The 27,876-nt window shown below is 42.5% G+C and overlaps 1 protein-coding gene across 3 annotated transcripts; it reads left to right on the top strand.

Annotated features, from left to right (window-relative positions):
- Positions 1-8,159: 8,159 nt before the first annotated feature.
- LOC135554708 (zinc finger protein OZF-like) lies at positions 8,160-26,780 on the top strand. 3 transcript variants are annotated; one of them, XM_064987133.1, is made up of 3 exons: positions 8,160-8,390; positions 16,098-16,293; positions 17,421-26,780. In XM_064987133.1, exons 1-3 carry the CDS (start codon positions 8,382-8,384, stop codon positions 18,599-18,601), a joined length of 1,386 nt encoding a protein of 461 aa, XP_064843205.1. In that variant the 5' UTR covers positions 8,160-8,381; the 3' UTR covers positions 18,602-26,780. The 3 variants fall into 3 exon arrangements, with proteins under 3 accessions (XP_064843205.1, XP_064843206.1, XP_064843203.1); XM_064987134.1 differs by lacking the exon at positions 8,160-8,390 and adding an exon at positions 14,321-15,628; XM_064987131.1 differs by lacking the exon at positions 8,160-8,390 and having other exon boundaries at positions 15,638-16,293.
- Positions 26,781-27,876: the final 1,096 nt, after the last annotated feature.

Below are 27,876 nucleotides of genomic sequence, written 5' to 3'. Positions count from 1 at the left end.
TATGGGAAAAATGAATGGTGGAAAACAATTGGAACCATTTCCCTGTTCGAGCACTAGGTTTTATGGGTATTATGAGTAGTTCACTGTGGGGCTCTAAAGAGAGAAATAGTAATAGGTACTAATTTTGCCATGGTTCATTGGACAAAGCCTATGGGGAAAAAGTAATGGCGTTTGTGTAGGGTGTTGGATAAATGCCGAAAATAGGGACCACTTATAAACAAAGGTTTAGCAGATCTTATACGTTTTGCTCCACAATATTTATCAGCTAACGTCACTTCTTGTTCATTTTGAAGAATTTGTAACAAAAAAAGCACAGACGGCTTCATAAAATACATTGCTCAAAAAAATAAAGGGAACACTAAAATAACACATCCTCGATCTGAATGAATGAAATATTCTTATTAAATACTTTTTTCTTTACATAGTTGAATGTGCTGACAATAAAATCACACAAACATTATCAATGGAAATCAAATTTATCAACCCATGGAGGTCTGGATTTGGAGTCACACTCAAAATTAAAGTGGAAAACCACACTACAGGCTGATCCAACTTTGATGTAATGTCCTTAAAACAAGTCAAAATGAGGCTCAGTTGTGTGTGTGGGCCTCCACGTGCCTGTATGACCTCCCTACAACGCCTGGGCATGCTCTGTTGGAGCGAACCATTGAGGAGAGAGCTGAGCATTACATAGGTCTGGTTGCAAGGCTGAAATAGCAAGGACATGCACATAAAGAGAAGGTGACATATACTCTATTTCTGAAAGAATACATTAACCAAGACCATACGTGCATTTATGACAGCTGAACGTGCTATGGTCAGCAGGATACAGGAAGAAAGATGTAGGCAAGATAACTGATGACTAACACGTAAAACATAAGCATGCAATACATACATTATTTTTAGAACATGGAAAGAGTTCTGTCATCGTTGTAACCTAACCAAAAGCAGATATGAGCGTTAGTGGGTGTAAATAAGCAAAGAACTCAGAATATGAATTTAATGGTGGCAGACGAACTAAGGGGGAGTAACTTTATTTACATATGTGATGTACCCCAATACTATGTATGTATAAAAGCAGACCAGTGCTGAGAAGGGAGGCTGTTCCCCGGACCAACACGGCTCTTAATAACTTGTATTAAAGTCTACATTGAATTCACAAAGTTCTTCTGAGAGTATTATATTTCTGAAACAATTATCCACGACAGATCCTGATGAGGTGGCGGATGGTCTCCTGAAGGATCTCCTCCCAGACCTGGACTAAAGCATCCGCCAACTCCTGGACAGTCTGTGGTGCAACGTGGCGTTGGTGGATGGAGTGAGACACGATGTCCCAGATGTGCTCAATTGGATTCAGGTCTGGGGAACGGGCAGGCCAGTCCATAGCATCAACGCCTTCCTCTTGCAGGAACTGCTGACACACTCCAGCCACATGAGGTCTAGCATTGTCTTGCATTTGGAGGAGCCCAGGGCCAACCGCACCAGCATATGGTCTCACAAGGGGTCTGAGGATCTCATCTCGGTACCTATTGGCAGTCAGGCTACCTCTGGCGAGTACATGGAGGGCTGTGCGGCCCCCCAAAGAAATGCCACCCCACACCATGACTGACCCACCGCCAAACCGGTAATGCTGGAGGATGTTGCAGGCAGCAGAACGTTCTCCACGGCGTCTCCAGACTCTGTCACGTCTGTCACATGTGCTCAGTGTGAACCTGCTTTCATCTGTGAAGAGCACAGGGTGCCAGTGGCAAATTTGCCAATCTTGGGGTTCTCTGGCAAATGCCAAACGTCCTGCACGGTGTTGGGCTGTCGTAGGCACAACCCCGACGTCGTCCTGTGGACGTCGGGCCCTCATACCACCCTCATGGAGTCTGTTTCTGACCGTTTGAGCAGACACATGCACATTTGTGGCCTGCTGGAGGTCGTTTTGCAGGGCTCTGGCAGTGCTCCTCCTGCTCCTCCTTACACAAAGGCGGAGGTAGCGGTCCTGCTGCTGGGTTGTTGCCCTCCTACGGCCTCCTCCACATCTCCTGATGTACTGGCCTGTCTTCTGGTAGCGCCTCCATGCTCTGGACACTACGCTGACAGACACAGCAAACCTTCTTGCCACAGCTCGCATTGATGTGCCATCCTGAATGAGCTGCACTACCTGAGCCACTTGTGTGAGTTGTAGACTCTGTCTCATGCTACCACTAGAGTGAAATCACCGCCAGCATTCAAAAGTGACCAAAACATCAGCCAGAAAGCATAGGAACTAAGAAGTGGTCTGTGGTCACCACCTGCAGAACCACTCCTTTATTGGGGGTGTCTTGGTAATTGCCTATAATTTCCACCTGTTGTCTATTCCATTTGCACAACAGCATGTGAAATGTATTGTCAATCAGTGTTGCTTCCTAAGTGGACAGTTTGATTTCACAGAAGTGTGATTGACTTGGAGTTACATTGTGTTGTTTAAGTGTTCCCTTTATTTTTTTGAGCAGTGTATATAAAGTTCATATTAACTGACTGCTATTATCTCATAGAACAAACGTATAAGATCTCCTCAAGCCTGTGCTTATCTTATTTTCGGTTTTTATTCCAAAACCAAACATTTTCCCCATTGGGATGGAAGAACGAGCCAAATGTATCTCATTTCTGAGTTTCAAGACTACAAGCTGGCGAGCTCGTATAGCTCGACATCGGAATGATTGGTTGACGGTAAGTGGGGGCGGTACTTCCTGTATAAACACAAACTCCCTTCCTTGACTACTTCCTTCCAGCAGTGTGTATCAGGGAGATTTCTAGATGTGAGAAGTGTGCAGGTGGACCTAAGAGAAAGGAATGTGTAGTATTGATGTAAAAAGTTGTGTGTGTAAACTGTAGGGGTACACATGGTGCTGGAGATCAGATGTGTCCGGTGAGAGAAAGACAGGTTGAGGTTACCAGGATCACAGTAGTGCAGAAGGTGTTGTATGCTGAGGCAGTGAAGAGAGTAGTAGAGGAAGATGGGTCCAGGGTGAGGGATCCTGAGAGGATCCCTGTGATTAGGCCGAGGTCACTAGAGTGACAGGAATAACATGCTTCGGTAAGATCTATTTTTTGACGTTCATGACCATGGTTGTCAACCGTACCGCAGGAATAGAATGTAAAACACAGTGGATAGATGATGTGGTGGCAGCTGCAGAGAACTTGAGTGTACAATATTTTACTGCAGAGTTACAAGGTGTTTTGAAGGATAATATCCTGTCCTCCCAGTCTGCTGGCCTGGTGTTGAATCAGAGGGCCAAAGTTGTGGAATAATGAGGTTTGAATAGATGTAAGGTTAGTTGGTTGGGCATTTTTTTCACAAAGTGTAATTGACTCATGTTACAGAGTAGAAGGCCGATAAACAGACAAATCAGTAGGTAGCGCAATGCACCTATTACCATTTTTAGCGAACCGCCATAATACCAAAGAAGAAGACCCTTCCTTCACAGTCTGCTCTGCGTAGCTCAGGAAGTATTACCGCAAATCACAAAGATAACAGGGCTAATCATCGAGGTTTAGTCTTTTTTATTTTACTAGGCAAGTCAGTTAAGAACAAATTCTCATTTTCAATGACGGCCTAGGAACAGTGGGTTAACTGCCTGTTCAGGAGCAGAACGACAGATTTGTACCTTGTCAGCTCGGGGATTCGAACTTGAAACCTTTCGGTTACTAATCCAACGCTCTAAATACTAGGCTACCCTGCCGCCCCTAGTCTAACAACAGTGACAACTAAAAGCTGCCATAAACGATTTTGTCCCATCAACCGAAGCCAAATATGAAGTGTCTATCCATGGTAACGATTTCTGTATGTTGACTCAACCAATTTGTTGATTGATACAGTACACGGTTTTAGTTTTTGTTGTGCCAGTGTGACAGCATAACTTTAGACCGTTCCCTCGCCGGGCGCGAACCATGGACCTCTGCACACATCAACAACAGTCACCCATGAGCGTCGTTACCCATCGCTCCACAAAAGCCGCAGCCCTTGCAGAGCAAGGGGAACCACTACTTCAAGGTCTCAGAACAAGTGATGTCACCGATTGAAACGCTAACTAGCTAGCTGTTTCACATCCGTTACACTAGGCAACCTGACTAAAATGCTTGTTTGAAAGCCTTTAATTCATGGCCAACGATGCGCTAGTCCGGCATGATGTTTGAAAGCCTTTAATTCATGGCCAACGATGCGCTAGTCCAGCATGATGTTTGAAAGCCTTTAATTCATGGCCAACGATGCGCTAGTCCAGCATGATGTTTGAAAGCCTTTAATTCATGGCCAACGATGCGCTAGTCCAGCATGATGTTTGCCCCTTTTCAAATTATTACTATTTTTTGATCAGTAACTTTGATATACACATCTCACTACCAACACATTTTCAAAAAATATCATTTGGACAATTATTATTTTGTTATATTCCATTATATTATAACCGTGAGTTTAGAGTATTTTCTGCACCTGTTTAGCTCAAATTCTTGTTTTGGATTAAAACACCTGTTTTTAATTTAGCCTTAATTTGATCAGGGAGTCATACATATAGCTTCTATAAAGTGACCTTTGGACTTGTTGGATTGACACATTTTGTTGATGCATTTTTTATTACATTGATAATTTCTCATTCTCAGATACACATTTCCATCCCAAATGAACCAATGATGTGTGTTATTTTTGTGGCATTTCTGATACTAGTTTATTTTCAGCTTCATCTCAGAGTTCTAACCTGGTCAGCATCTCTGTTGCTTGGCAACAATACAGCTGCTCGTAGCTAAAGTTAGCTTGTTTGTCCAAAGTCCAGCAGCTAAGTTATCTTTTGTAGCTAGCTAGCTAACGAACAGGCAAAGAAAGGTAACTAGCTTTAATTGTTTATGGAAGTGTTGTTTCTTAAATAACTGCAGACATTAGTTAGCTAGTAGACAACAACAGTTAGTTCATGTCCACATGGCAGTCCTACATTTTTTCCACAAAACATTGCTAGTTACATCAGTTCAAACCAAATTGTCAGGCTGCTACCTTATAACAATGTAATGCAGTGGACTTTTGCAACGTGTTGTGGTAATTATTATATTATTAATCAAAGGAGAAGCTTTTATATTTATTTCTACAAAGGTTACAACTTTGTATAGCCCTCCCGAGTCCTCATGAAAAAGATATGTGAAATAATACAATGGTACATTGTGCTTTAAAGCAACAGACGGCAAGATTTACATGGCGCCAAATGTCTGTCTCTAGGACATTTACTGCTTGTTTATGCAGAAAAGATCATGCATAGGACACTAGATCCTTCCCTCAACAGATGATGTCCAGTGTCCATTTGTGATGTGGGAGAGAAACTGGAGGGAGAGTTCCCCTGGCCCTGGCAGACAGACCAGCATTTCACACAGACACTAATCATGCAGTGGAATGTAGTCTTTAGGTCTTATCACCAAGGCATCATAAAGCAACTGCCAGCATTAAGCCTCAGAGGCTCCTCTCAGGCCAACGGACTGTGTGAAATTACTAATTGAATAATAAATTCTAATTTAAAAATGTAATTTGAGTAACAATGTTGGAATTTCTACCACAAACGCTAGCTAGCTACTCCATAGTCCACGCTATGGTAAGATCTTGCCATATTTCATTGTCAGACAGGACACAATTCAAACTGTAGCTGAGAAAACAAATCAAATCAGATTGTATTGGTCCATACACATAGCAGATCTTATTGAGGGTGTAGTGAAATGCTTGTGTTCCTAGTTCCAACAGTGCAGTAACATCTAACAATACACAACAATAATGTTACACATCTAAAAGTAAAAGAATGGATTTAAGAAATATATAAATATTAGTCCAGAGTATAAATACAGTACATTCATAAGTATGTGGACACCCCTTCAAATTATTGGATTTGGATATTTCAGCCACACCCGTTGCTGACGGGTGTATAAAATTGAGCACACAGCCATGCAACCTCCATAGACAAACATTGGCAGTAGAATGGCCTTACTGAAGAGTTCAGGATCTTTCAACGTGGCACCATAATAGGATGCCACCTTTCCAACAAGTCAGTTTGTAAAATGTCTGCCCTGCTAGAGCTTCCCCGGTCAACTGTTAGTGCTGTTACTGTTATTGTGAAGTAGAAACGTCTAAGAGCAACAATGGCTCCATCGAGAAGGGGTACGCCACACAGGCTCACAGAATGGGAACGCCGAGTATTGAAGCGCGTTGCGCGTACAAATAGTTAGTTCTCAGTTCCAACATTAAGAACGTTAATGACGCAATGTCAGCATAATAACTGTTCGTCGGGAGTTTCATGCAATGGGTTTCCATAGTGGAGCAGCCTCAGATCACCATGTGCAATGCGGAGTGTCGGCTTGAGTGGTGTAAGGCTCACCGCCGATGGACCAATCTGGTTTGGTGGATGCCAGGAGAACGCTACCTGCCCCAATGCATAGTTCCAACTGTAACGTTTGGTGGAGGAGGAATAATTGTCTGGGGATGTTTTATGGTTCTGGCTTGGCCCCTTAGTTCCAGTGAAGGTAATTCGTAATGCTATAGCATACAATGACATTCTAGATGATTTTGCTCTTCCAGCTTTGTGGCAAGTTTGGTGAAGGCCTTTTCCTGTTTCAACATGGCAATGCCCCGGTGCACAAAACGAAGTCCATACAGAAATGGTTTGTCGAGATTGGTGTGGAAGAACTTGACTGGCCAGCACTGAGCCCTGACCTCAACTCCATCGAACACCTTTGGGATGATTTGCAATGCAAGCTGTAGCCAGGCCTAATCGGCCAACCTCAGTACCCGACCTCACTAATAATCTCATGGCTGAATTGTAGCAAGTCCCCACAGCAATATTCCAACATCTAGTGGAAAGCCATCCCAGCAGAGTGGATGCTGTTATAGCAGCAAAGAGGGAACCAACTCCATGGACAGTGTGTGGATAGAATATCTACTATATCTGTACAATAATTATGATTGAATAGTGTGTATATACAGCAGTAGTTGAATAGTAACACATTTACTAGAAATGTAACCTTTATTTAACTATTTAATGACGGCCTACCCCAGCCAAACCCGGACGACGCTGGGCCAATCGTGTCGCCGCCCTATGGGACTCCCAATCACAGCCGGATGTGATGCAGCCTGGATTCGATCCAGGTACTGCAGTGACGCCTCTTGCACTCTTGCATCACTGACATTGGGTGCTGTAGATGTCTTGGAGGGCAGCTCCGACACCCATGCATACCCCACAACACATGCCACCAAAGGTCTCTTCAGGCCCCAAGTCCAGGACAGAATATGGGAGGCGCAGAGTACTACATAGAGCCATGACTACATGCAACTCCATTTCACATCAGGTACAAGATGCAAGCGGTAGAATCAGATTTAAAAACAGATACAAATACACTTTATGGAACAGCAGGGACTGTGAAGAGACCCACAGACGCACACACACATAAAACATGCACTCTACACACAAGTACACATGGATTTTGTATTGTAGATATGTGATAGTAGAGAAGTAGCCTGAGGGAACACAATGTGTTGTGAAAAGTGGTATGAATTGTAATATTTAAAATTGTATATAACTGCCTTAATGTTGCTGGACCCCAGGAAGAGTAGCTGCTGCCTTGGCAGGAACTAAAGGGGATCCATAATAAATACAAATAAACCTTAAAAAGCCATCTAGCCATGAGCTCATTTGAAAGACAATAACACAGAATTTCTCTAATCTCATATTCAGCCTGCCACCTTCCAGCATACCTCAGCCAGTCAGAGGCTGCAAGCTATTTTAGTTGTTTATATAAACATCTTATGATTTGATTTTTATTGTATTTGCCCATTTTAAAATAATACAACCACACATGGACATAATGCATTTACAAGCATTGAGGATGACAAAAAACGTGATACATCTAATAATTTACCATTTAAATAGATGAATGATGTATTGAATATACAAAAAATAGCCTACATTTTTGCCATTAATTTAGCTTACAATATGTTTGAGGCAATACAAACAGCTATTTTCTAGCAATGAATTACACTCCCAAAACTGCTTCACCCATTTGAAGAGAGGTGTTGATGACTGTGTACAGTAGGTGGCGGCACCTCTTAAACACCACAGAAGAAGCCGGAAAGCATCAACAGGAAGTGCTTTGTTACCATCCTCATCTAGTTTTCAAACCAAATACAATTCTACAGGATCTTTCTGATGTAAGATTACTCTACATGAGACGTTTGTTTGTCAGGACATAAATCCAGTTTTGATATTTAAAAGGACGTTTGATTGCGCTGGTCTAGCTTTTCTTTATCTGAACGCTGTGACAAAGTAACTACCGTACACATTTAGTTTCTTTTTTTTATTTTAAGAAACGTTGAAGAAAGAATTGCTTCCACGATGGATCGGGTAAGTTTGGTTGACTTATGCACAGTGTCCTTACTGTGGTGTATACAATGTCTAGGTCTAGTTTTCTTTGATCTTCCACATCCATGCGTTCCATTTGAACAGCTAGACAAAATAAACTATGGTGGTAATTTCATCAAAGTAGCCAATCGCACACAGATTGATACACGCAAAGCGCAACCGGCAGGTCAAGTCAGAAACGGGAAGAAATAATTAAGCATGGGCTACACCAGTGATGTATATTAACTCTATTGCTGATGTTATGTATTGGCCATTGAGAGGCTACACCAGTGATGTATATAAACTCTGTATTGCTGATGTTATGTATTGGCCATTGAGAGGCTACACCAGTAATGTATATAAACTCTATTGCTGATGTTATGTATTGGCCATTGAGAGGCTACACCAATGATGTATATAAACTCTATTGCTGATGTTATGTATTGGCCATTGAGAGGCTACACCAATGATGTATATAAACTCTATTGCTGATGATATGTATTGGCCATTGAGAGGCTACACCAATGATGCATGTTACATCTCACTTTTGCAACATTTTTCATGCTTTATAGTTCTATTCCATTATGTTGTAGTCGCGCTGAGTATACATTGGTTGAAGCTCAATGTCAAATTAACATTTCCCTACCATCATATCAAAGCCATTATTACACCAATGTCGATGAAATCTCGCAAATTAGCTTGATTGGAGATACACAACACACTCCCCACCTCATCATGATCTGTCCAGTCGTTACGGAGTACTGTATACCGGATTTCTAGTAGGGTCCTTAGCAATTGAGTTTTCACCAAGGGAAAGTTGAGTTTATATTCACACATTCGGACAGACATTCTCCAAAAGCCATTTAAAATTGTATGAATCTCATTCACCGTTTGTCACAGAATCATCAAATTGATATGATTTATTCTATAAATGTCTAGCATACTTTTACAACCTTTTGAGTAAACATTACAGTTTAGATTGGATATAGATACATAAAATCTATATAAATCAACGTTTTCACTGATTATGACAATCATCAAACTAGGTATGATTTATTCTATAAATGTCCAGTATACTTTTACAACCTTTGCTCTGAGTAGAAATTCCAGTTTTGATTTGATAGAGGGCATGTATAATAAAAAATAAAAAAGTTATTGATTTATACTGCTTTAAATGACATTTTATAGATTATGTATTTATATCAGATCAAAACAAAGGTTGTAAAAGTATGCTAGACATTTATAGAATAAACCATATCTATTTTTGTTTCTGTGACGATCAATGCATTAGTTATTGAAATTTGCCATTTTAAATGGCTTTTGGCGAATGTCTGAAATAGAAAACCAACTTTACCTTGGTGAGTATTTTCTGCACCCACCAAGCTCAAAGTCGAGAAGTCAGATTAAAACCAGCATATAGCTACCATAAAAAATGGATTGACTAAGTTTGTAGGTGCAACAGATTTGATTACAGTTCATAATGTATCGCTCACATGCACATTCCATGCATTACGTTAGGAACCAACAATGAGTTCCTTTTTTTGTAGAATTTCTGAGAATTATATAATCTGAGGTTATCTAAACTGGTCATCAACAATACAGCTGCTATTAGCTTGCTTGTCCAAAATCCAGCAGCTAGCCTCTGTAAATAGCTAGCTTACTCCAGTCAGCTGATGTCCCACTACACAGGGCAATGTCCCAAATCACTTCCCTGGGGCATTGGGATATTTTTTTAGACCAGAGGAAAGAGTGCCTCCTACTGGCCTCCCAACACCACTTCCAGCAGTATCCAGTCTTCCATCCAGGGACCAACTAGGACCATCCCAGCTTAGCTTCAGACGCAGTGTGGTATGCTGCTGGAAAATGCTGTAGGCTTGTTCATTTAGCTGACAAAATATACTTACGGCTCATGTCATTCTTTTACATGATATCATTTTTATAGTAAGAAGAATATAATTGATCTTAGCTGAATAAAATAGGATATTTTTCCCATTCTGGAGCGAATATGAAGTGGCCATCTTGAGCGTAAAAGTGTTCATTTGAAACCGGTCCTATATGCTACATTTGGAGTTATTTGGCAACTTTAGTTGTAAATGATAAATGCCAAGAGCTGAGCAAAGAAAATAGTCCCCTTGTCCAGCTGGTCCTGGAGCTGAGTTCACAAACCTGTTCTACTAACACACTGAAGCCTCAGGACCAGAACATCCAATCAATCAGAATAAACCAAATTACAAACACAGTCAAAACAGAACTACATTGCTTATTGGGAAAAACAAGCACAAACACAAAACAAAATGCAGTGCTATCTGGCCCTAAATCGACAGTACACCGTGGCTAAATATTTGACCATAGTTACTGATCAAAACCTTGACAAAGTACAGGCTCAGTGAACACAACCCTTGCCATTGAGAAGGATAGACACAGGAAAACATGGCTCCCTGTAGAGGAAAGGCTGTGCAACCACTGCACAACAGCAGAACCTGAGAGTTGCATTTCCTGACAAAATGTAAAAAATATAAAACAATTAGTGCGTCATTTCCCCAAATTTGAAACTTGAGGCTATAAAGACCCTCTGATGAGAGTAGGCTACCCGTCCTGTTGGGAGAGGACACAGAGAGCTGTGGGTTGGCAGCGCACTACATTGCTGCCTGCAATAAGATGAGGGACAGTGTCTGACAGACAAGTCAACCTACACATGTCCTCTACTGTATGCTTATTGTTATTGTTGAATGTATGGTTATTTTGACCCTTGGCTATTGTTGTTACTGTTGTCCTGTTGACAATTTTGATTCTCATTTTTTATATTTTTTATATTGTAAATATCCAAAATAGGCTTTGGCAATATGTACATTGTTACGTCATGCCAATAAAGCAAATTGAACTGAATTGATAAACCTTCTAGAATGTATTTGAAATCAAAACATATATGGGCTGCACAATGTGACTGTAGCCTGTTGATGATTTCAGACAGTTACAAAAAAAAGAAAGAAGCTTGTGCTCTGTTCCTTGCCTCAGGCTGTACAGCTGTTCTCACATCAAGTGGTCAGATTTTCACCCATCAGACTATTCTCAATTTAAACTTTTTCTGATTTAGAATGTCCCATTATCAAATGGGCAGGAAAGGGAACAGGGGGAAACAGACAAATCAAATCACATTTATTTGTCACATACACATGGTTAGCAGATGTTAATGCGAGTGTAGCGAAATGCTTGTGCTTCTAGTTCTGACAATGCAGTAATAACCAACAAGTAATCTAACTAACAATTCCAAAACTACTGTCTTATACACACAAGTGTAAGGGGATAAAGAATATGTACATAAAGATATGAGTGATGGTACAGAGCGGCATAGGCAAGATACAGTAGATGGTATCGAGTACAGTATATACATATGAGATGAGTATGTAAACAAAGTGGCTAGTGATACATGTATTACATAAAGATGCAGTAGATGATATAGAGTACAGTATATACGTATACATATGAGATGAATAATGTAGGGTATGTAAACATTATATTAGGTAGCATTGTTTAAAGTGGCTAGTGATATATTTTACATTTCCCATCAATTCCCATTATTAAAGTGGCTGGAGTTGAGTCAGTGTGTTGGCAGCAGCCACTCAATGTTAGTGGTGGCTGTTTAACAGTCTGATGGCCTTGAGATAGAAGCTGTTTTTCAGTCTCTCGGTCCCAGCTTTGATGCACCTGTACTGACCTCGCCTTCTGGATGATAGCGGGGTGAACAGGCAGTGGCTCGGGTGGGTGTTGTCCTTGATGATCTTTATGGCCTTCCTGTAACATCGGGTGGTGTAGGTGTCCTGGAGGGCAGGTAGTTTGCCCCCGGTGATGCGTTGTGCAGACCTCACTACACTCTGGAGAGCCTTACGGTTGTGGGCGGAGCAGTTGCCGTACCAGGCGGTGATACGGCCTGCCAGGATGCTCTCGATTGTGCATCTGTAGAAGTTTGTGAGTGGTTTTGGTGACAAGCCGAAGACACGTCATCCTTACGCACTTGAACAGCAAATGGTGGCAGCACACCGACCAGGTAGGCTACTCTTTTTCTTTTTTGCAGAGCATGTGCTTAATATGAGCAACTAAGAAATAAATCTAAAAACACATTTCACTCCACACATCAACCACTGTTTGAGGAGCATGCTCTCGCTGCACGACAGGTGATATTCCACCCAAACTCTGTATGCCCATTGGCTCTCCAACCCTGTTCCTGTAGCTAACCAATGCTTAACTTGGGAAACCAAGTGAAATCTATTGGGGAACATCGATAGTAACATGATCTCACAATGAAACATATTTCACGAAACTGTTGACAACGCCTCTGCACGCTCAAGAAAGTAATATGAGAATGAGGAGGTGGAAACGCATGATGGTGGTCAGCAACTGTGTTGCTCTGCAACAATACAGCTGCTATTAGCTTGCTTGTCCTAAGTCCAGCCTCTGTAAATAGCTAGCTAACACCAGTCAGCTGAAAGCTAGCAAATGCAAAGAAACATGCAAAGAAATGTAGTTAGCTATATTTGTTTATGGAAGATTTGTTACACAAATAACTTCAGCCATTAGCTAGCTAGAGCTAGACAACAACATATAACCTCAACACAGAAGGTAGATAACGATAGCTAGTTCACTAATGTTGATGAATATGTATATGGGAAATGAGATCAAGTTGAGACTCTGGACAAGGCGGATAAGGTATAATAAAAGACCGTTTATTCATAATGTAATGATGTCTGGCAAAACGTGCGCACGGCTCCTTCGTCCAGCTCTTATGGAACTTTCGGAAAAAGAGGCTGAAACATGATATGCAGTCCCTTAAATACATTGAAATGACGTAGGTAGATTCTGGTAGTCCTGGTTTCTGGTAGGTTGCTTGTAGGTGATAGACAGTCCCCTCCAGCCTGGTGTCTGTATCCCATTGGTTCTCGACAGAGTTCTTTGTCTTTGGAGCTTATCCCGAAGGAGGTCGGGTGTTTGTGTTTTAGGAATTTCAGTATATATGTTCTCTCAGTCAGCCACCCGTACAGGGTTGTACCAGTGCGATTAGTATCTACAGAAGAACAGGGGGAGGGTAGGGTTATGACACAGTGTGCAAGCCACAATTGCATGGTTAGGCCACAGGCAGACAACAGTCAGTGAATGCGTTATTACATGCGTTTAATATGTTTATTACACTAACAATAGCTAGTTCACTAACGATAGCCAGTGCTAAATATTTCCACAAAACATAGATGGCTAACTACATCAGTTCAAAACCAACATCAAACTATGTGGAAAGTGTCAAAATACTACCTTGCAATGCAATTTGGCTTTTGCAACACTAGCTAGCTACTCTGTAGTCCAAGCTACGGTAAAATCTAGCCATATTTCACTGTCACACAGGACACAACTCAAACTGTGGCTGAGAAAACAATACAAATGTAAACTGCATGTTGTGCACTGCAGTGAGCAAATGCTTGCTTGCTAACATCAGGACAAACCAGTTTCAAGCATCCAGAATAGATTCTATTATGCTCCTTTTAATCAAAATCGGTGCAAATCAACAGTAGGGCAGTGTGATGGTGATTGCATCGTCTGTGGACCAGTTGGGGCGGTATGAAGTGGGTCTAGTGTGGCAGGTAACATTGAGGTGATATGTTCCTTGTCTAGTCTCTCAAAGCACTTCATGATGACAGAAGTGAGTGCTACGGGCAGTAGTCATTTAGTTCAGTTATCTTTGCCTTCTTCGGTACAGGAACAATGGTGGCCATCTTGAAGCATGTGGGGACAGCAGACTGGGATAGGGAGCGATTGAATATGTCCGTAAACACACCAGGACGCGGCTAGGGATGCCGTCTGGGCCAGCAGCCTTGCGAGGGTTAACACGTTTAAATGTCTTACTCACGCCAGCCACTGAGGGGAGGGTGGGGGGGGGGGCAGTCCTTGTTAGCGGCCGCAACTGTGGCGCGGTATTATCCTCAAAGCGGGCAAAGAAGGTGTTTAGTTTGTCTGGAAGCGAGACGTTGGTGTCTGTGAGGTAGCTGGTTTTGTTTTTGTAGTCCGGAATTGCCTGTAGACCCTGCCACATACGTCTCGTGTCTGAGTCATTGAATTGCGACTCCACTTTGTCTCTATACCGACATTTTGCTTGTTTGATTGCCTTGCGGAGGGAATAACTACACTGTTTGTATTCGGCCATATTTCCAGTGGTTAAATGCGGTGGTTCGCGCTTTCAGTTTTGCCCAAATGCTGCCATCCATCCACGGTTTCTGGTTGGGGTAGGTTATAATAGTCACAGTGGGTACAACATCTTCAATGCACTTCCTTATAAACTCACTCACCGAGTCAGCGTATAGATTGATGTTGTTCTGAGGCTGCCCAGAACATTTCCCTATCCGCGATTTAAAAAAAATCTTTAAGCATGAATTCTGATTGGACAGACATGCATTGAATGGTTCTAGTCACAGGTACATCCTGTTTGAGTTTCTGCCTATAAGACTGTAGGAGCAAGATGGAGTTGTGGTCAGATTTGCCAAGGGAGGGCCTTGTATGCATTGTCGAAGTTAGAGTAGCAGGGGATGAGTGTATTGCCAGTGCTGCAATCAATAGGCTGATAAAATTTGAGAAAAAGGCTACATAAATTCTATTTGCTAAAATCCCCAGCTACAATAAATGCAGCCCCAGAATAGATGGTGTCCAGTGAAGTTCCTTGAGGGCCGTCGTCTGCTTGATGGGGTATATACACAGCTGTGACGATAACTGATGAGAATTCTCTTGGGTGATAATTTGGCCGGCATTTGATTGTAAGGAATTCAATGTTGGGTGAGCAGAAGGACTTGAGTTCCGGTATGTTGTTATGATTACACCATGATTTGTTAATCATGGAGCATACACCCCTGCCCTTCTCTTCCCAGAGAGGTGATTATCTCTGTCGGTGCGGCGCATGAAGAAGCCCGGTGGCTAAACCGACTTTGACAACATATCCATGTTTCCTTGAAACAGAGGATGTTACAATCTCTGATGTCTCTCTGGAAGGCAATCCCTCTGGAAGGCAACTGGACATTGGCGAGTAGTATACTCGGAAACGGTGGGCAAAGTGCACGTCTACGGAGCCTGACCAGGAGGCCGCTCAGTCTGCCTGTTCTGCGGCAACATTGTTTTGGGTCGGCTTCTGGGATTAGATCCACTGTCCTGGGTGGTGGTCCGAACTAAGGATCCGCTTCGGGAAAGTCGTATTCCTGGTCGTAATGTTGGTAAGTTGACGTCGCCCTTATATCCAATAGTTATTCCCAGCTGTATGTAATAAGACTTAAGATTTCTTGGGGATAACAATATAAGAAATACATTTAAAAAAAACATGCATAGTTTCCTAAGGACTCAAAGCGAGGTGACCTTCTTCGTCTGCACCATCTTGCATCAATCAATATTATCTCAGGGGTGAACTCCAATTATTCTCATAGGTTCTGAACATAAGCCGGGGCGTTAAGAGTTATCAGTTTTGACATTTGTTTTAAGAGTGAAAAAATAAACATCTTCCATTTGAAAAATGGGCCAAAGTTATTTGGTAAAGAACTGTACTTTTGTGGAAAGTAGTGAACGATTACACACTTCAGGAGAAAGGAGGTATTATAAGGATGCACCAATCAATCAGAGATTCAGACTAAAGTAATCAATTGTTTGGTCTAATGATATACTATGTACAATACTTTCTGTGGTCACCAGGACAGAGCTAGTCCGTCCCCCTCCAACCTGCTAGAGTCCCCTGGTCACAACTCTCCTGGTAACATCTTACTGCTGGGTCTGAAGAGGGTTTCTGTGAGGCTGGTCGACTGCAGGAAAACACCAGGGCAGAGTGGAGCTGTAGGAGAAGGACACGAGGAGGGAGATGGAGATCTGATTTCATCAAGTAAGAACAATGGTGGCTGTGTGAATTATACTACAATCTCATTCTGCAAATTCTGTTAATTGATTGATAAACAATATACACTCAGTGGCCAGTATGTTAGGTACGTTTGGTTCCGGAACAGACCCCCTTTTCCCTCCAAAACAGCCTGAATTGTCCGGCGTGTGGATTCTGCAACGTGTCGGAAATGTACCACAGGGATGATGTTGGTCCATGCTGACGCGATGGCATCACGCAGTTGCTGCAGATTGGACAGCAGCATATTCATGCTGCAAATAGCCTGTTCCATCTTATCCCAAAGATACTCTATTGGGTTTGGTCAGCAACAATGTTCAGATGCACTGTGGTGCTGAGTTGGTATCAAGGGACCTAAACGTGTGCCAGGAAAACATCCCCCACATCAGTACACCACCCTGTACCGTTGACACCAGGCAGATGGGTCCATGAACTCATGTTATGCCAAATTCTGACTGCTATCAGCATGAAGCAAAAGGAACCTTGATTTCTTTCCACTCCTTAATTGTCCAGTGATTGTGTTCTTACTGGAGCAGCTTCTTCTTGTTTTTAGCTGATAGAAGTGCAACAGTGTAGACGTCTGCTGAAATAGCCCATTAGTGACGAGGATCTGCGAGTCTTTCGTTCCAAGATGCCACACTGCACACACCGGTTGTACTGCACCGTTATTTGTTGATTTGTGGCCCGCCTGTTAGCTTGCACGATTCTTGCCATTCTCCTTCGACCTCTCTCATCAATGAGCTGCTTTCACCCACAGGCCTGCCGCTGACTGGATGTTTTTTGTTTGTCGCACCAATCTTGGTAAACTCTAGACTGTCGTGCGTGAAAAGTCCAGGAGGGCGGCTGTTTCTGAGATTCTGGATCTGGATTCGGCGCGCCTGGCACCGACGATCATACCACGCTCAGTCGCTTAGTTCACTTGTTTTACCAAATCTGATGTTCAACCTAACAGGAACTTAATGCCTCTGCCCGTCTTATATAGCCACGTGACTCACTGTCTGTCGGACAGATCTATTGTCATGAACGGGGTAGCGTACCTAATGAACTATCCACTGAGTAATATATTGTTGATATTTGTTTATGGACTCATATTTCCAAAACCTAGTTATTCAATGTCTGTTTCACAGGGGACTCTCCTCCTCTCAGTGGGAGGGACTTATCATCTGGGGAGCTTCAACAACAACATTTTGCTGACGAGGCAGAGAAGAGTCTCTCCCAATCAGAACACCTCAAACACCAGCACAGACGTACAGGGAAGAAATCTCACCACAGCTGCTCTGACTGTGGGAAGAGTTTCACTACACGGAGATCCTTCATAATTCACCTGCGTATTCACACCGGAGAGAAGCCTTATCACTGTGATCAGTGTGGGAAGTTCTTTGCTCGCGCTTCCAACCTGACTACACACCAGCGAACACACACAGGAGAAAAGCCTTATAGCTGTGATCAGTGTGGGAAGAGTTTTGCTGCATATAACACCTTCAAATATCATCTGAGAATTTATGAAGGGGAGAAGCCTTACCGCTGCCTTGATTGTGGGAAAAACTTTGTTAATGCAGGAGCCTTAACCATACACCAGCGTGTACACACAGGAGAGAAACCTTATAGCTGTGATCAGTGTGGGAAGAGCTTTGCTGTAGCTTCCACCCTGATTAGACACCAGCGCATACACACTGGAGAGAAGCCTTATAGCTGTAATCTGTGTGGGAACAGCTTTGCTGTATCAGATAAACTAACCATACACCAGCGTGTACACACAGGAGAGAAACCTTATAGCTGTGATCAGTGTGGAAAGTGCTTTGCTTTAGCTTCCACCCTGAATAAGCACCAGCGCATACACACTGGAGAGAAGCCTTATAGCTGTGATCAGTGTGGAAAGAGCTTTGCTCGAGCTTCCACTCTGACTATACACCATCGAACACACACAGGAGAGAGGCCTTATAGCTGTGATCAGTGTGGAAAGAGCTTTGCTCGAGCTTCCACTCTGACTATACACCATCGAACACACACTGGAGAGAAGCCTTATAGCTGTGATCAGTGTGGAAAGAGCTTTGCTGAGTCAGGGACCCTGAATACACACCAGCGAACACACACTGGAGAGAAGCCTTATAGCTGTGATCAGTGTGGAAAGAGCTTTGCTGAGTCAGGGACCCTGATTTCACACCAGCGAACACACACTGGAGAGAAACCCTATGTCTGTCTATGTGGAGAGAGCTTTGCTCGTTTAGGGCAAATTAAAAAACACCAGAAAGCTCAAATTTGCTATATTTCGTCTCCCTCCTATCCGACAACATTTCCAGATCCCTAAAAAAAGGATCAATAGAAAACATCTAGTGAACAGTCATATCCATCTCCCATTCTTAAACAGTTGCTTTAGTCTGATCACCATGGTAACCTCTGTGGAGCATAATATGCAGCTCTGATCTAGGATCAGGTCTCCCCTGTGTCTTTGTAATATCACACATTGGGATCTAAATGGATAAATGTTATCATAGATAATGTCATAGTGAACCTGTGTGTTGGGGGGGATTGATAATTGTATCTTTCATATACTTATGACACTTATTATTAAAATGTAATTATGTAGAATGTTTCAACAATAGGCGTATATTGGGCGGCAGTTAGCCTAGTGGTTAGAGCGTTGGGCGAGTAACCGGAAGGTTGCTGGATAGAATCCCAAACTGACAAGGTAAAAATCTGCCCCTGAACAAGGCAGTTAACCCACTGTTCCCCGGTAGGCTGTCATTCTAAATAAGAATTTGTTCTTTACTGACTTGCCTAGTTAAATAAAGTTTCAATCAAAATAACTCATGTATTCCATTGATCAATACATTCTAGCCATTATCTTCTAAACAAGAACTTTAATAATATCTAAATTGATTTGTTCCTAAAATGAATCAATTATACATTGAGTAATAATATCCATATCGGAGAAGGCAATAACTATGTATGCTGTCTTGTAACAACGGTTAATGTAATAACTTGATTGTTAATGATAAAATATTGAATTGTTATAGTAATCATTTTCCATTTAATGTAGTAAGTTACGTTATCAGGTGAGTAATCATTTATGAATAACACAATGACTTCAACCGATCATATAATAACACCTAAACCAATGTTTTAATGTATTGCTATGCTAATGTTAATGCACATACCACCCTCCACTAATTGTCAACCGACACAAATCTAGCGCAGCGGTAATCAGTCTGGTATTTTATAGGCTCCACTTACTGGGCATCAGACAATAAAACTACCTGGACTCTCGAAGAGGACGTTGTTCCAGGTGTCGCTGGGGTCGAGGTAGACGATAACAGGATTCATGGTGAATAGGTGGTAAATGTTTTGACTTTAATAGATCAGGCCAAATCTTATCCAGGATCTTTCTGAAGTAAGATTAACCAACATCAGACCTTTATTTGTCAAAACTTAAATCTAGTTTTAATATTTAAAAATGTTTGATTGCTCTGGTCTGGCTGTTCTTTTATCTGAACGCTGTAACAAAGAAAGTAACTAGTGTAGGCTAGCTACAGATTTACTGTCACTTTTAAACGCTGAAGAAAAGAATAGCTAACTACGAATCGGGTAAGTTATGTCGACTTACTAACAGTATCCCTACTGTGGTGTATAACATGTCTAGTTCTAATATTTGATCTTCCATATCCATTCGTTCCATTTGAACAGCTGGACAAAATAAACAATGGTGGTAATAAACATTTGGGATATTTTGCAAAGTAGCCTACTAGCCTAAAGCACAGAGATTGATACAAGGCAATGCGCAACAAGCAGGTAAAGTGGATAAATAATGAGGCCAAAGCTTCAACTTGCAGTAGCGGTGTGTAGGTAAAAATCACCAGGGAAGCCATATTACAACCCACGTGTTGTGATAATTGCGTTTTTTTGTTCTAGCCTGTTACTTCATATGCCTTGACAAGAAGACAGTGGCAGAATCATTTCAACCACACCTTTGTTAAATCATGAAACTGGAGAGCAACATCTGTCTTGTTAGGTTCGTAAAAAAGTTACATGACCTACAGAACAGTCAAGCAAGTTAATGTTCCCTACGTTTTCGGACTACTTAACAACTATTGCATTAGTTACGCAAATAAAGCAGGCTCTGCCTCCACTATTCAAGCACCATTTCAACATCATCTAAATCACCTATGCTTAGTCCACTACAGTGACAACTCAAATACACGTACGTGTCCATTGAGAACCAACGATGTGCTACATTTGTGTAGCAATTCTGACAAAACTAACTTCGTTTCAGACGAATCTCAGCGTTCTAACCAGGTCAGCAACTTGGTTGCTTGGCAACTTGGTTGCTTTAGCTAAGGTTGGCTTCTTTCAGCAGCTGGCCTCTGTATCTAGCTAGCTAACACAAGTACGCTGAAAGCTAGCTAGGTAGCCTCTGTAGCTAGCTAGTTAACACAAGTACGCTCGAGCTAGCTAACAAAATGGAAAAGGTAGCTAGCTGTAATTGTTTATGGAATGTCTTTTACACAAATAACTATAGCCATTAGCTAGCTAGCAGACAACAGCTGACATCGACACAAAAGCTAGTTAACGATAGCAGGTTCACGTGCAAATGCCAGGCCTACATTTTTCCGCAAAACATAACTAGTTAGCTAGCTCGCTACATCTGTTCAAAACCAAATTGTCACACTGCTACCTTTAGAATGCATGCAATGTAATATTTTCCCAATGCTAGCTAGCTACTCCCATGGTCGCATACATAAACTTTGCAGATCTTATTGCAGGTGTAGTGAAATGCTGGTGTTCCTAGTTCCAACAGTAGAGTAATATCTAACCATTCACAATACACACATCGAAAAGTAAAATAATCTAATTAAGAAATATAATATTAGGACGAGCAATGTCGTATTCTTGAGTATGTGGACACCACTTCAAATGATTGGATTTGGCTATTTCAGCCACACCTGAACAGGTGTAGAAAATTGACCCCACCCCCATGCAATCTCCATAGACAAGCATTGGCAGTATAATGGCCTTACTGAAGAGCTCAGTGACTTTCAAAGTGGCACCATCATAGGATGCCACTTTTCCAACAAGTCAGTTTGTCAAACTTCTGCCCTGCTAGAGCTTCCCCGGTCAACTGTTAAGTGCTGTTTTTGTTAAGTAGAAACAACGGCTCAATCGAAAAGTGGTAGGCCACACAAGCTCACAGAACAGGACCATCGAGTACTGAAGCACAAAAATCCAAGAGGTGGGAAAAGCAAGAAAATAATGGTCTGAAAGTGCAACGTGAGTGATAATGGGTTTCCATAACTGAGCAGCCGCACACAAGCTTAAGGTCACGATGTGCAATGCCAAGTGTCGGCTGGAGTGGTATAAGACTCGCTGCCGACTGAGTTTGGCGGATGCCAGGAGAACGCTACTTGCCCCAATGCATAGTGTCAAGTGTCAATTTTGGTGGAGGAGGAATAATTGTCTGGGGCTGTTTTTCATAGTTCGGGCTAGGACCCTGAGTTCTGTTAAATTTGCGTCAATTTGAATCTGGTATCAGGATAAATATGACAATGAGTCACCAATTGTATGCTATGTATTTTTTATTAGCTAAGCAATAAGTGGTAAATGCAATTTTCGTATATACGGGCTCTCTGTCCCACCTCGCAGGGCAAACAGAGAACTGACTTGTTCTTGACAAAGATATTATAAATATACCCTGACAGAAAAAGTTCCTGCTTCCGAGCCGGCCTGTCAGAGTAGAGACTGGGCGTGGTTTAGACTCACCCAGCCTATCTTTGATTGTTGTCGTACGAGCTGGTACCAGCCCCCGGGCGCTGCAGTTGATAGATGTAACTTGCTGTGTCGAGTATCTATGCGCTCATTCCCTAGATTCCGTTATTCAGCAAAGGGGGGACCAACTCCATATTAATGCCAGTGATTTTGGAGTGAGATGTTCGACGAGCAGGTGTCCAAATACCTTTGGTCATGTAGTGTACACTCTTAAGTCAATCTTAAATGAATCATTGTTTATTATCAGCATGCTCTAGAGGTCAAAGTCAAACTTAGGATGCATAAAGTACCGTTCTGAAGGTATCTCCCTCAGGGCAGTCCCATTAGATCTCTTATATTACTGGTTACAGACACGTTACATAGTTCATAGGGTTGGTTCCGGCATGTCTGGCACAGTCTCCTATCATAACTTATACAACATGTTCTGGGCGTTTTGACAGATGGTCCTGAGGAGGGGGTCATGTTCATGGTCATTATTTTGTTCAGATCCTCAGAGTTCTTCGCCATGAGGTGCCATGTTGAACTTCCAGTGACCAGTCAGTATGAGGGAGTGTGAGAGCGATGACACCAAAGTTAACACACCTGCTCCCCATTCACATCTGAGACCTTGTAACACTAATGAGTCACATGATACTGGTGAGGGAAAATGGCTAATTGGGCCCAATTTGGACATTTTCACTTAGGGGTGTACTCACTTGTTGCCAGTGGTTTAGACATTAATGGCTGTGTGTTGAGTTATTTTGAGGGGACAGCAAATGTACACTTATACAAGCTGTACACTCACTACTTTACATTGTAGCAAAGTGTAATTTCTTCAGTGTTGTCACATGAAAAGATATACCCAAATATTTACAAAAATGTGAGGGGTATACTCACTTTTGTGATATACTGTATATATGTGTGTATGTATATAATATACAGTGGGGAGAACAAGTATTTGACAACCTGCAAAATCGGCAGTGTTTCCTACTTACAAAGCATAAGTCGCTCTGGATAAGAGCGTCTGCTAAATGACTTAAATGTAAATGTAAATGTAGAGGTCTGTAATTTTTATCATAGGTACACTTCAATTGTGAGAATCTAAAACAAAAATCCAGAAAATCAAATCAAATTTTATTTGTCACATACACATGGTTAGCAGATGTTAATGCGAGTGTAGCGAAATGCTTGTGCTTTCAGTTCCGACAATGCAGTAATATGATTTTAAAGTAATTAATAAGCATTTTATTGCATGACATAAGTATTTGGTACAGAAGCCTTTGTTTGCAATTACAGAGATCATATGTTTCCTGTAGTTCTTGACCAGGTTTGCGCACACTGCAGCAGGGATTTTGTCCCACTCCTCCATACAGACCTTCTCCAGATCCTTCAGGTTTCGGGGCTGTCGCTGGGCAATACGGACTTTCAGCTCCCTCCAAAGATTTTCTATTGGGTTCAGGTCTGGGGACTGGCTAGGCCACTTCAGGACCTTGAGATGCTTCTTACGGAGCCACTCCTTAGTTGCCCTGGCTGTGTGTTTTGGGTCGTTGTCATGCTGGAAGAACCAGACACGACCCATCTTCAATGCTCTTACTGAGGGAAGGAGGTTGTTGGCCAAGATCTCGCAATACATGGCCCCATCCATCCTCCCCTCATTACGGTGCAGTCGTCCTGTCCCCTTTGCAGAAAAGCATCCCCAAAGAATGTTTCCACCTCCATGCTTCACGGTTGGGATGGGGTTCTTGGGTTTGTACTCATCCTTCTTCTTCCTCCAAACACGGCGAGTGGAGTTTAGTCCAAAAAGCTCTATTTGTCTCATCAGACCACATGACCTTCTCCCATTCCTCCTCGGGATCATCCAGATGGTCATTGGCAAACTTCAGATGGGCTTGGACATGCGCTGGCTTGAGCAGGGGGACCTTGTGTGCGCTGCAGGATTTTAGTCCATGACGGCGTAGTGTGTTACTAATGGTTTTCTTTGAGACTGTGGTCCCAGCTCTCTTCAGGTCATTGACCAGGTCCTGCCGTGTAGTTCTGGGCTGATCCCTCACCTTCCTCATGATCATTGATGCCCCACGAGGTGAGATCTTGCATGGAGCCTCAGACCGAGGGTGATTGACCGTCATCTTGAACTTCTTACATTTTATAATAATTGCGCCAACAGTTGTTGCCTTCTCACCAAGCTCTTTGCCTATTGTCCCATCCCAGCCTTGTGCAGGTCTACAATTTTATCCCTGATGTCTTTACACCCTCGTGGAGAGGTTGGAGTCTGTTCGATTGAGTGTGTGGACAGGTGTCTTTTATACAGGTACCGAGCTCAAACAGGTGTAGTTACTACAGGTAATGAGTGGAGAACAGGAGGGCTTCTTAAAGAAAAACGAACAGGTCTGTGAGAGCCGGAATTCTTACTGGTTGGTAGGTGATCAAATACTTGTCATGCAATAAAATGCTAATTAATTACTGTTGAAACTCTAGGGGCGCAATTTCATTTTTGGATGAAAAACGTTCCCGTTTTAAACCAGATATTTTGTCACAAAAAGATGCTCGACTATGCATATAATTGATAGCTTTCGAAAGAAAACACTCTGACGTGTCCAGAACTGCAAAGATATTTTCTGTGCGTGCCCTAGAACGTGAGCTTCAGGCAAAACCAAGATGAGACGGCATCCAGGAAATGAGCAGGATTTTTGAGGCTCTGTTTTCCATTGTCTCCTTATATGGCTGTGAATGCGAGAGGAGTAAGTCTGCCCTTTCTGTCATTTCCCCAAGGTGTCTGCAGCATTGTGACGTATTTGTAGGCATATCATTGGAAGATTGACCATAAGAGACCACATTTACCAGGTGTCCGTCCGGTGTCCTGCGCCGAAATTGGTGCGCAAAAGTCAGCTGCAAGTATTTTTCCATGGAATTTAGAGAAGAATGCAAGCTTCCACGAACGATATATCAATGAAGAGATATCTGAAAAAACACCTTGAGGATTGATTCCAAACAACGTTTGCCATGTTTCGGTCGATATTATGGAGTTAATTCGGAAAAAGTTTGACGTTGTAGGTGACTAAATTTTCGGTTCGTTTTGGTAGCCAAATGTGATGTACAAAACGGAGCGATTTCTCCTACACACAGACGCTTTCAGGAAAAACTGCGCATTTGGTATGTAACTGAGAGTCTCCTCATTGAAAACATCCGAAGCTCTTCAAAGGTAAATGATTTTATTTATTTGGTTATCTGGTTTTTGTGAAAATGTTGCGTGCTAAATGCTACTCAAAATGCTAAGCTAGCTTAGCATACTCTTACACAAATTAGTCAATTGCTATGGTTCAAAAGCATATTTTGAAAATCTGAGATGACAGTGTTGTTAAGAAAAGGCTAAGCTTGAGAGCAGGCGCATTATTTTCATTTTATTTGCGATTTTCAGAAATCGTTAACGTTGCGTTATGCTAATGAGCCTGAGGCTTTAGTCACGATCCCGGATCCGGGATGGGGAGATTCAAGAGGTTAAAAAAATCATACAACGTGATTTTCTGGATTTTTGTTTTGGATTCCGCCTCTCACAGTTGAAGTGTACCTATGATAAAAACTACGGACCTCTACATGCTTTGGAAGTAGGAAACACTGCCGATTTCGCAGGTTATCAAATACTTGTTCTCCCCTGTGTGTGTGTGTGTGTGTGTGTGTGTGTGTGTGTGTGTGTGTGTGTGTGTGTGTGTGTGTGTGTGTGTGTGTGCATACACACACACAGTTGAAGTTTACATACACTTAGGTTGGAGTCATTAAAACTCGTTTTTCAACCACTCCACAAATGTCTTGTTATCGTTTGTTAGTTTTTGCAAGTCCGTTAGGACATCTACGTTGTGCATGACACAAGTCATTTTTCCAAACAATTGTTAACGGGCTGATTGTTTAACTTTTAATTCACTGTATCACAATTCCAGTGGGTCAGAAGTTTACATACACTAAGTTGACTCTGCCTTTAAACAGCTTGGCGAATTCCAGAAAATAATGTCATGGCTTTAGAAGCTTCTGATAGGCTAATTGACATCATTTGAGTCAATTGGAGGTGTACCTGTGGATGTATTTCAAGGCCTACCTTTAACTCGGTGCCTCTTTGCTTGACATCATGGGAAAATGAAAAGAACTCCGCCAAGACCTCAGAAAATTGTATTGTAGACCTCCTGTCTGTCTGGTTCATCCCTGGGAGCAATTTCCATATGCCTGAAGGTACCACGTTCATCAGTAGAAACAATAGTACGCAAGTATAAACACCATGGCACCACGCAGCCGTCATACAGGTAATTTTTACCTGGATTAAATGTCAGGAATTGTGAAAAACTGAGTTGAAATGTGTTTAAGGTTTATGTAAACTTCTGACTTCAACTGTGTGTGTGTGTGTGTGTGTGTGTACATTTTGAGGAAAGCTAAGCAATATGGTATCTGAAATATATTGAATCTTCAAATAAACCTGAAATAAGTCCACTTCTCTTTGCTCTATCAACTTAACTTTTTTGTCTGTTACATGTTCAAGGGGGAGGACATATAATGCCTCCATGCAACGTTCTCTTTCAGCTCACAAGTCAGGCAGCACCCAATTTCATTGCTGTTTGCAGAAAATTTTTCTGTTGCAGGTTTTTTTTCTACTTTACCGGTGTGCTCTACTGAACACAACCCAGGTCATCATGGTGTGCTCTACTGAACACGACCCAGGTCATCACGGTGTGCTCTACTGAACACAACCCAGGTCATCATGGTGTGCTCTACTGAACACGGCCCAGGTCATCATGGTGTGCTCTACTGCCCAGGTCATCATGGTGTGCTCTACTGCTCTACACGGCCCAGGTCATCATGGTCTACTGCTCTACTGAACACACTGAACACCCAGGTCATCATGGTGTGCTCTACTGAACACTGAACACCCAGGTCATCATGGTGTGCTCTACTGAACACGACCCAGGTCATCATGGTGTGCTCTACTGAACACGACCCAGGTCATCACGGTGTGCTCTACTGAACACACGGTGTGCTCTACCCAGGTCATCAGGTCATGCTCTACTGAACACGACCCAGGTCATCACGGTGTGCTCTACTGAACACGACCCAGGTCATCACGGTGTGCTCTACTGAACACGACCCAGGTCATCACGGTGTGCTCTACTGAACACGACCCAGGTCATCACGGTGTGCTCTACTGAACACGACCCAGGTCATCATGGTGTGCTCTACTGAACACGACCCAGGTCATCACGGTGTGCTCTACTGAACACGACCCAGGTCATCACGGTGTGCTCTACTGAACACGACCCAGGTCATCATGGTGTGCTCTACTGAACACAACCCAGTCATCATGGTGTGCTCTACTGAACACAACCCAGGTCATCATTTGATCATGGTGTGCTCTACTGAACACAACCCAGGTCATCATGGTGTGCTCTACTGAACACAACCCAGGTCATCATGGTGTGCTCTACTGAACACAACCCAGGTCATCACCCAGGTCATCATGGTGTGCTCTACTGAACACAACCCAGGTCATCATGGTGTGCTCTACTGAACACAACCCAGGTCACCCAGGTCATCATGGTGCTCTACTGAACACAACCCAGGTCTACTGAACACCCACCCAGGTCATCATGGTACGCTCTACTGAACACAACCCAGTTCTTCATATGGTCGCGGTGTGCTCTACTGAACACAACCCAGGTCATCATGGTTGCTCACTGAACACAACCCAGGTCATCATGTGCTCTACTGAACACAACCCAGGTGCATGGTGTGCTCTACTGAACACAACCCAGGTCATCATGGTGTGCTCTACTGAACACAACCCAGGTCATCATGGTGTGCTCTACT

Source organism: Oncorhynchus masou, chromosome 14 (assembly GCF_036934945.1).
Source record: "Oncorhynchus masou masou isolate Uvic2021 chromosome 14, UVic_Omas_1.1, whole genome shotgun sequence".
NCBI classification, from domain to species: Eukaryota; Metazoa; Chordata; class Actinopteri; order Salmoniformes; family Salmonidae; genus Oncorhynchus; species Oncorhynchus masou.
The sequence above is the reverse complement of the archived record's forward strand: the minus strand, read 5'-3'. Positions and strand labels throughout refer to the sequence as shown.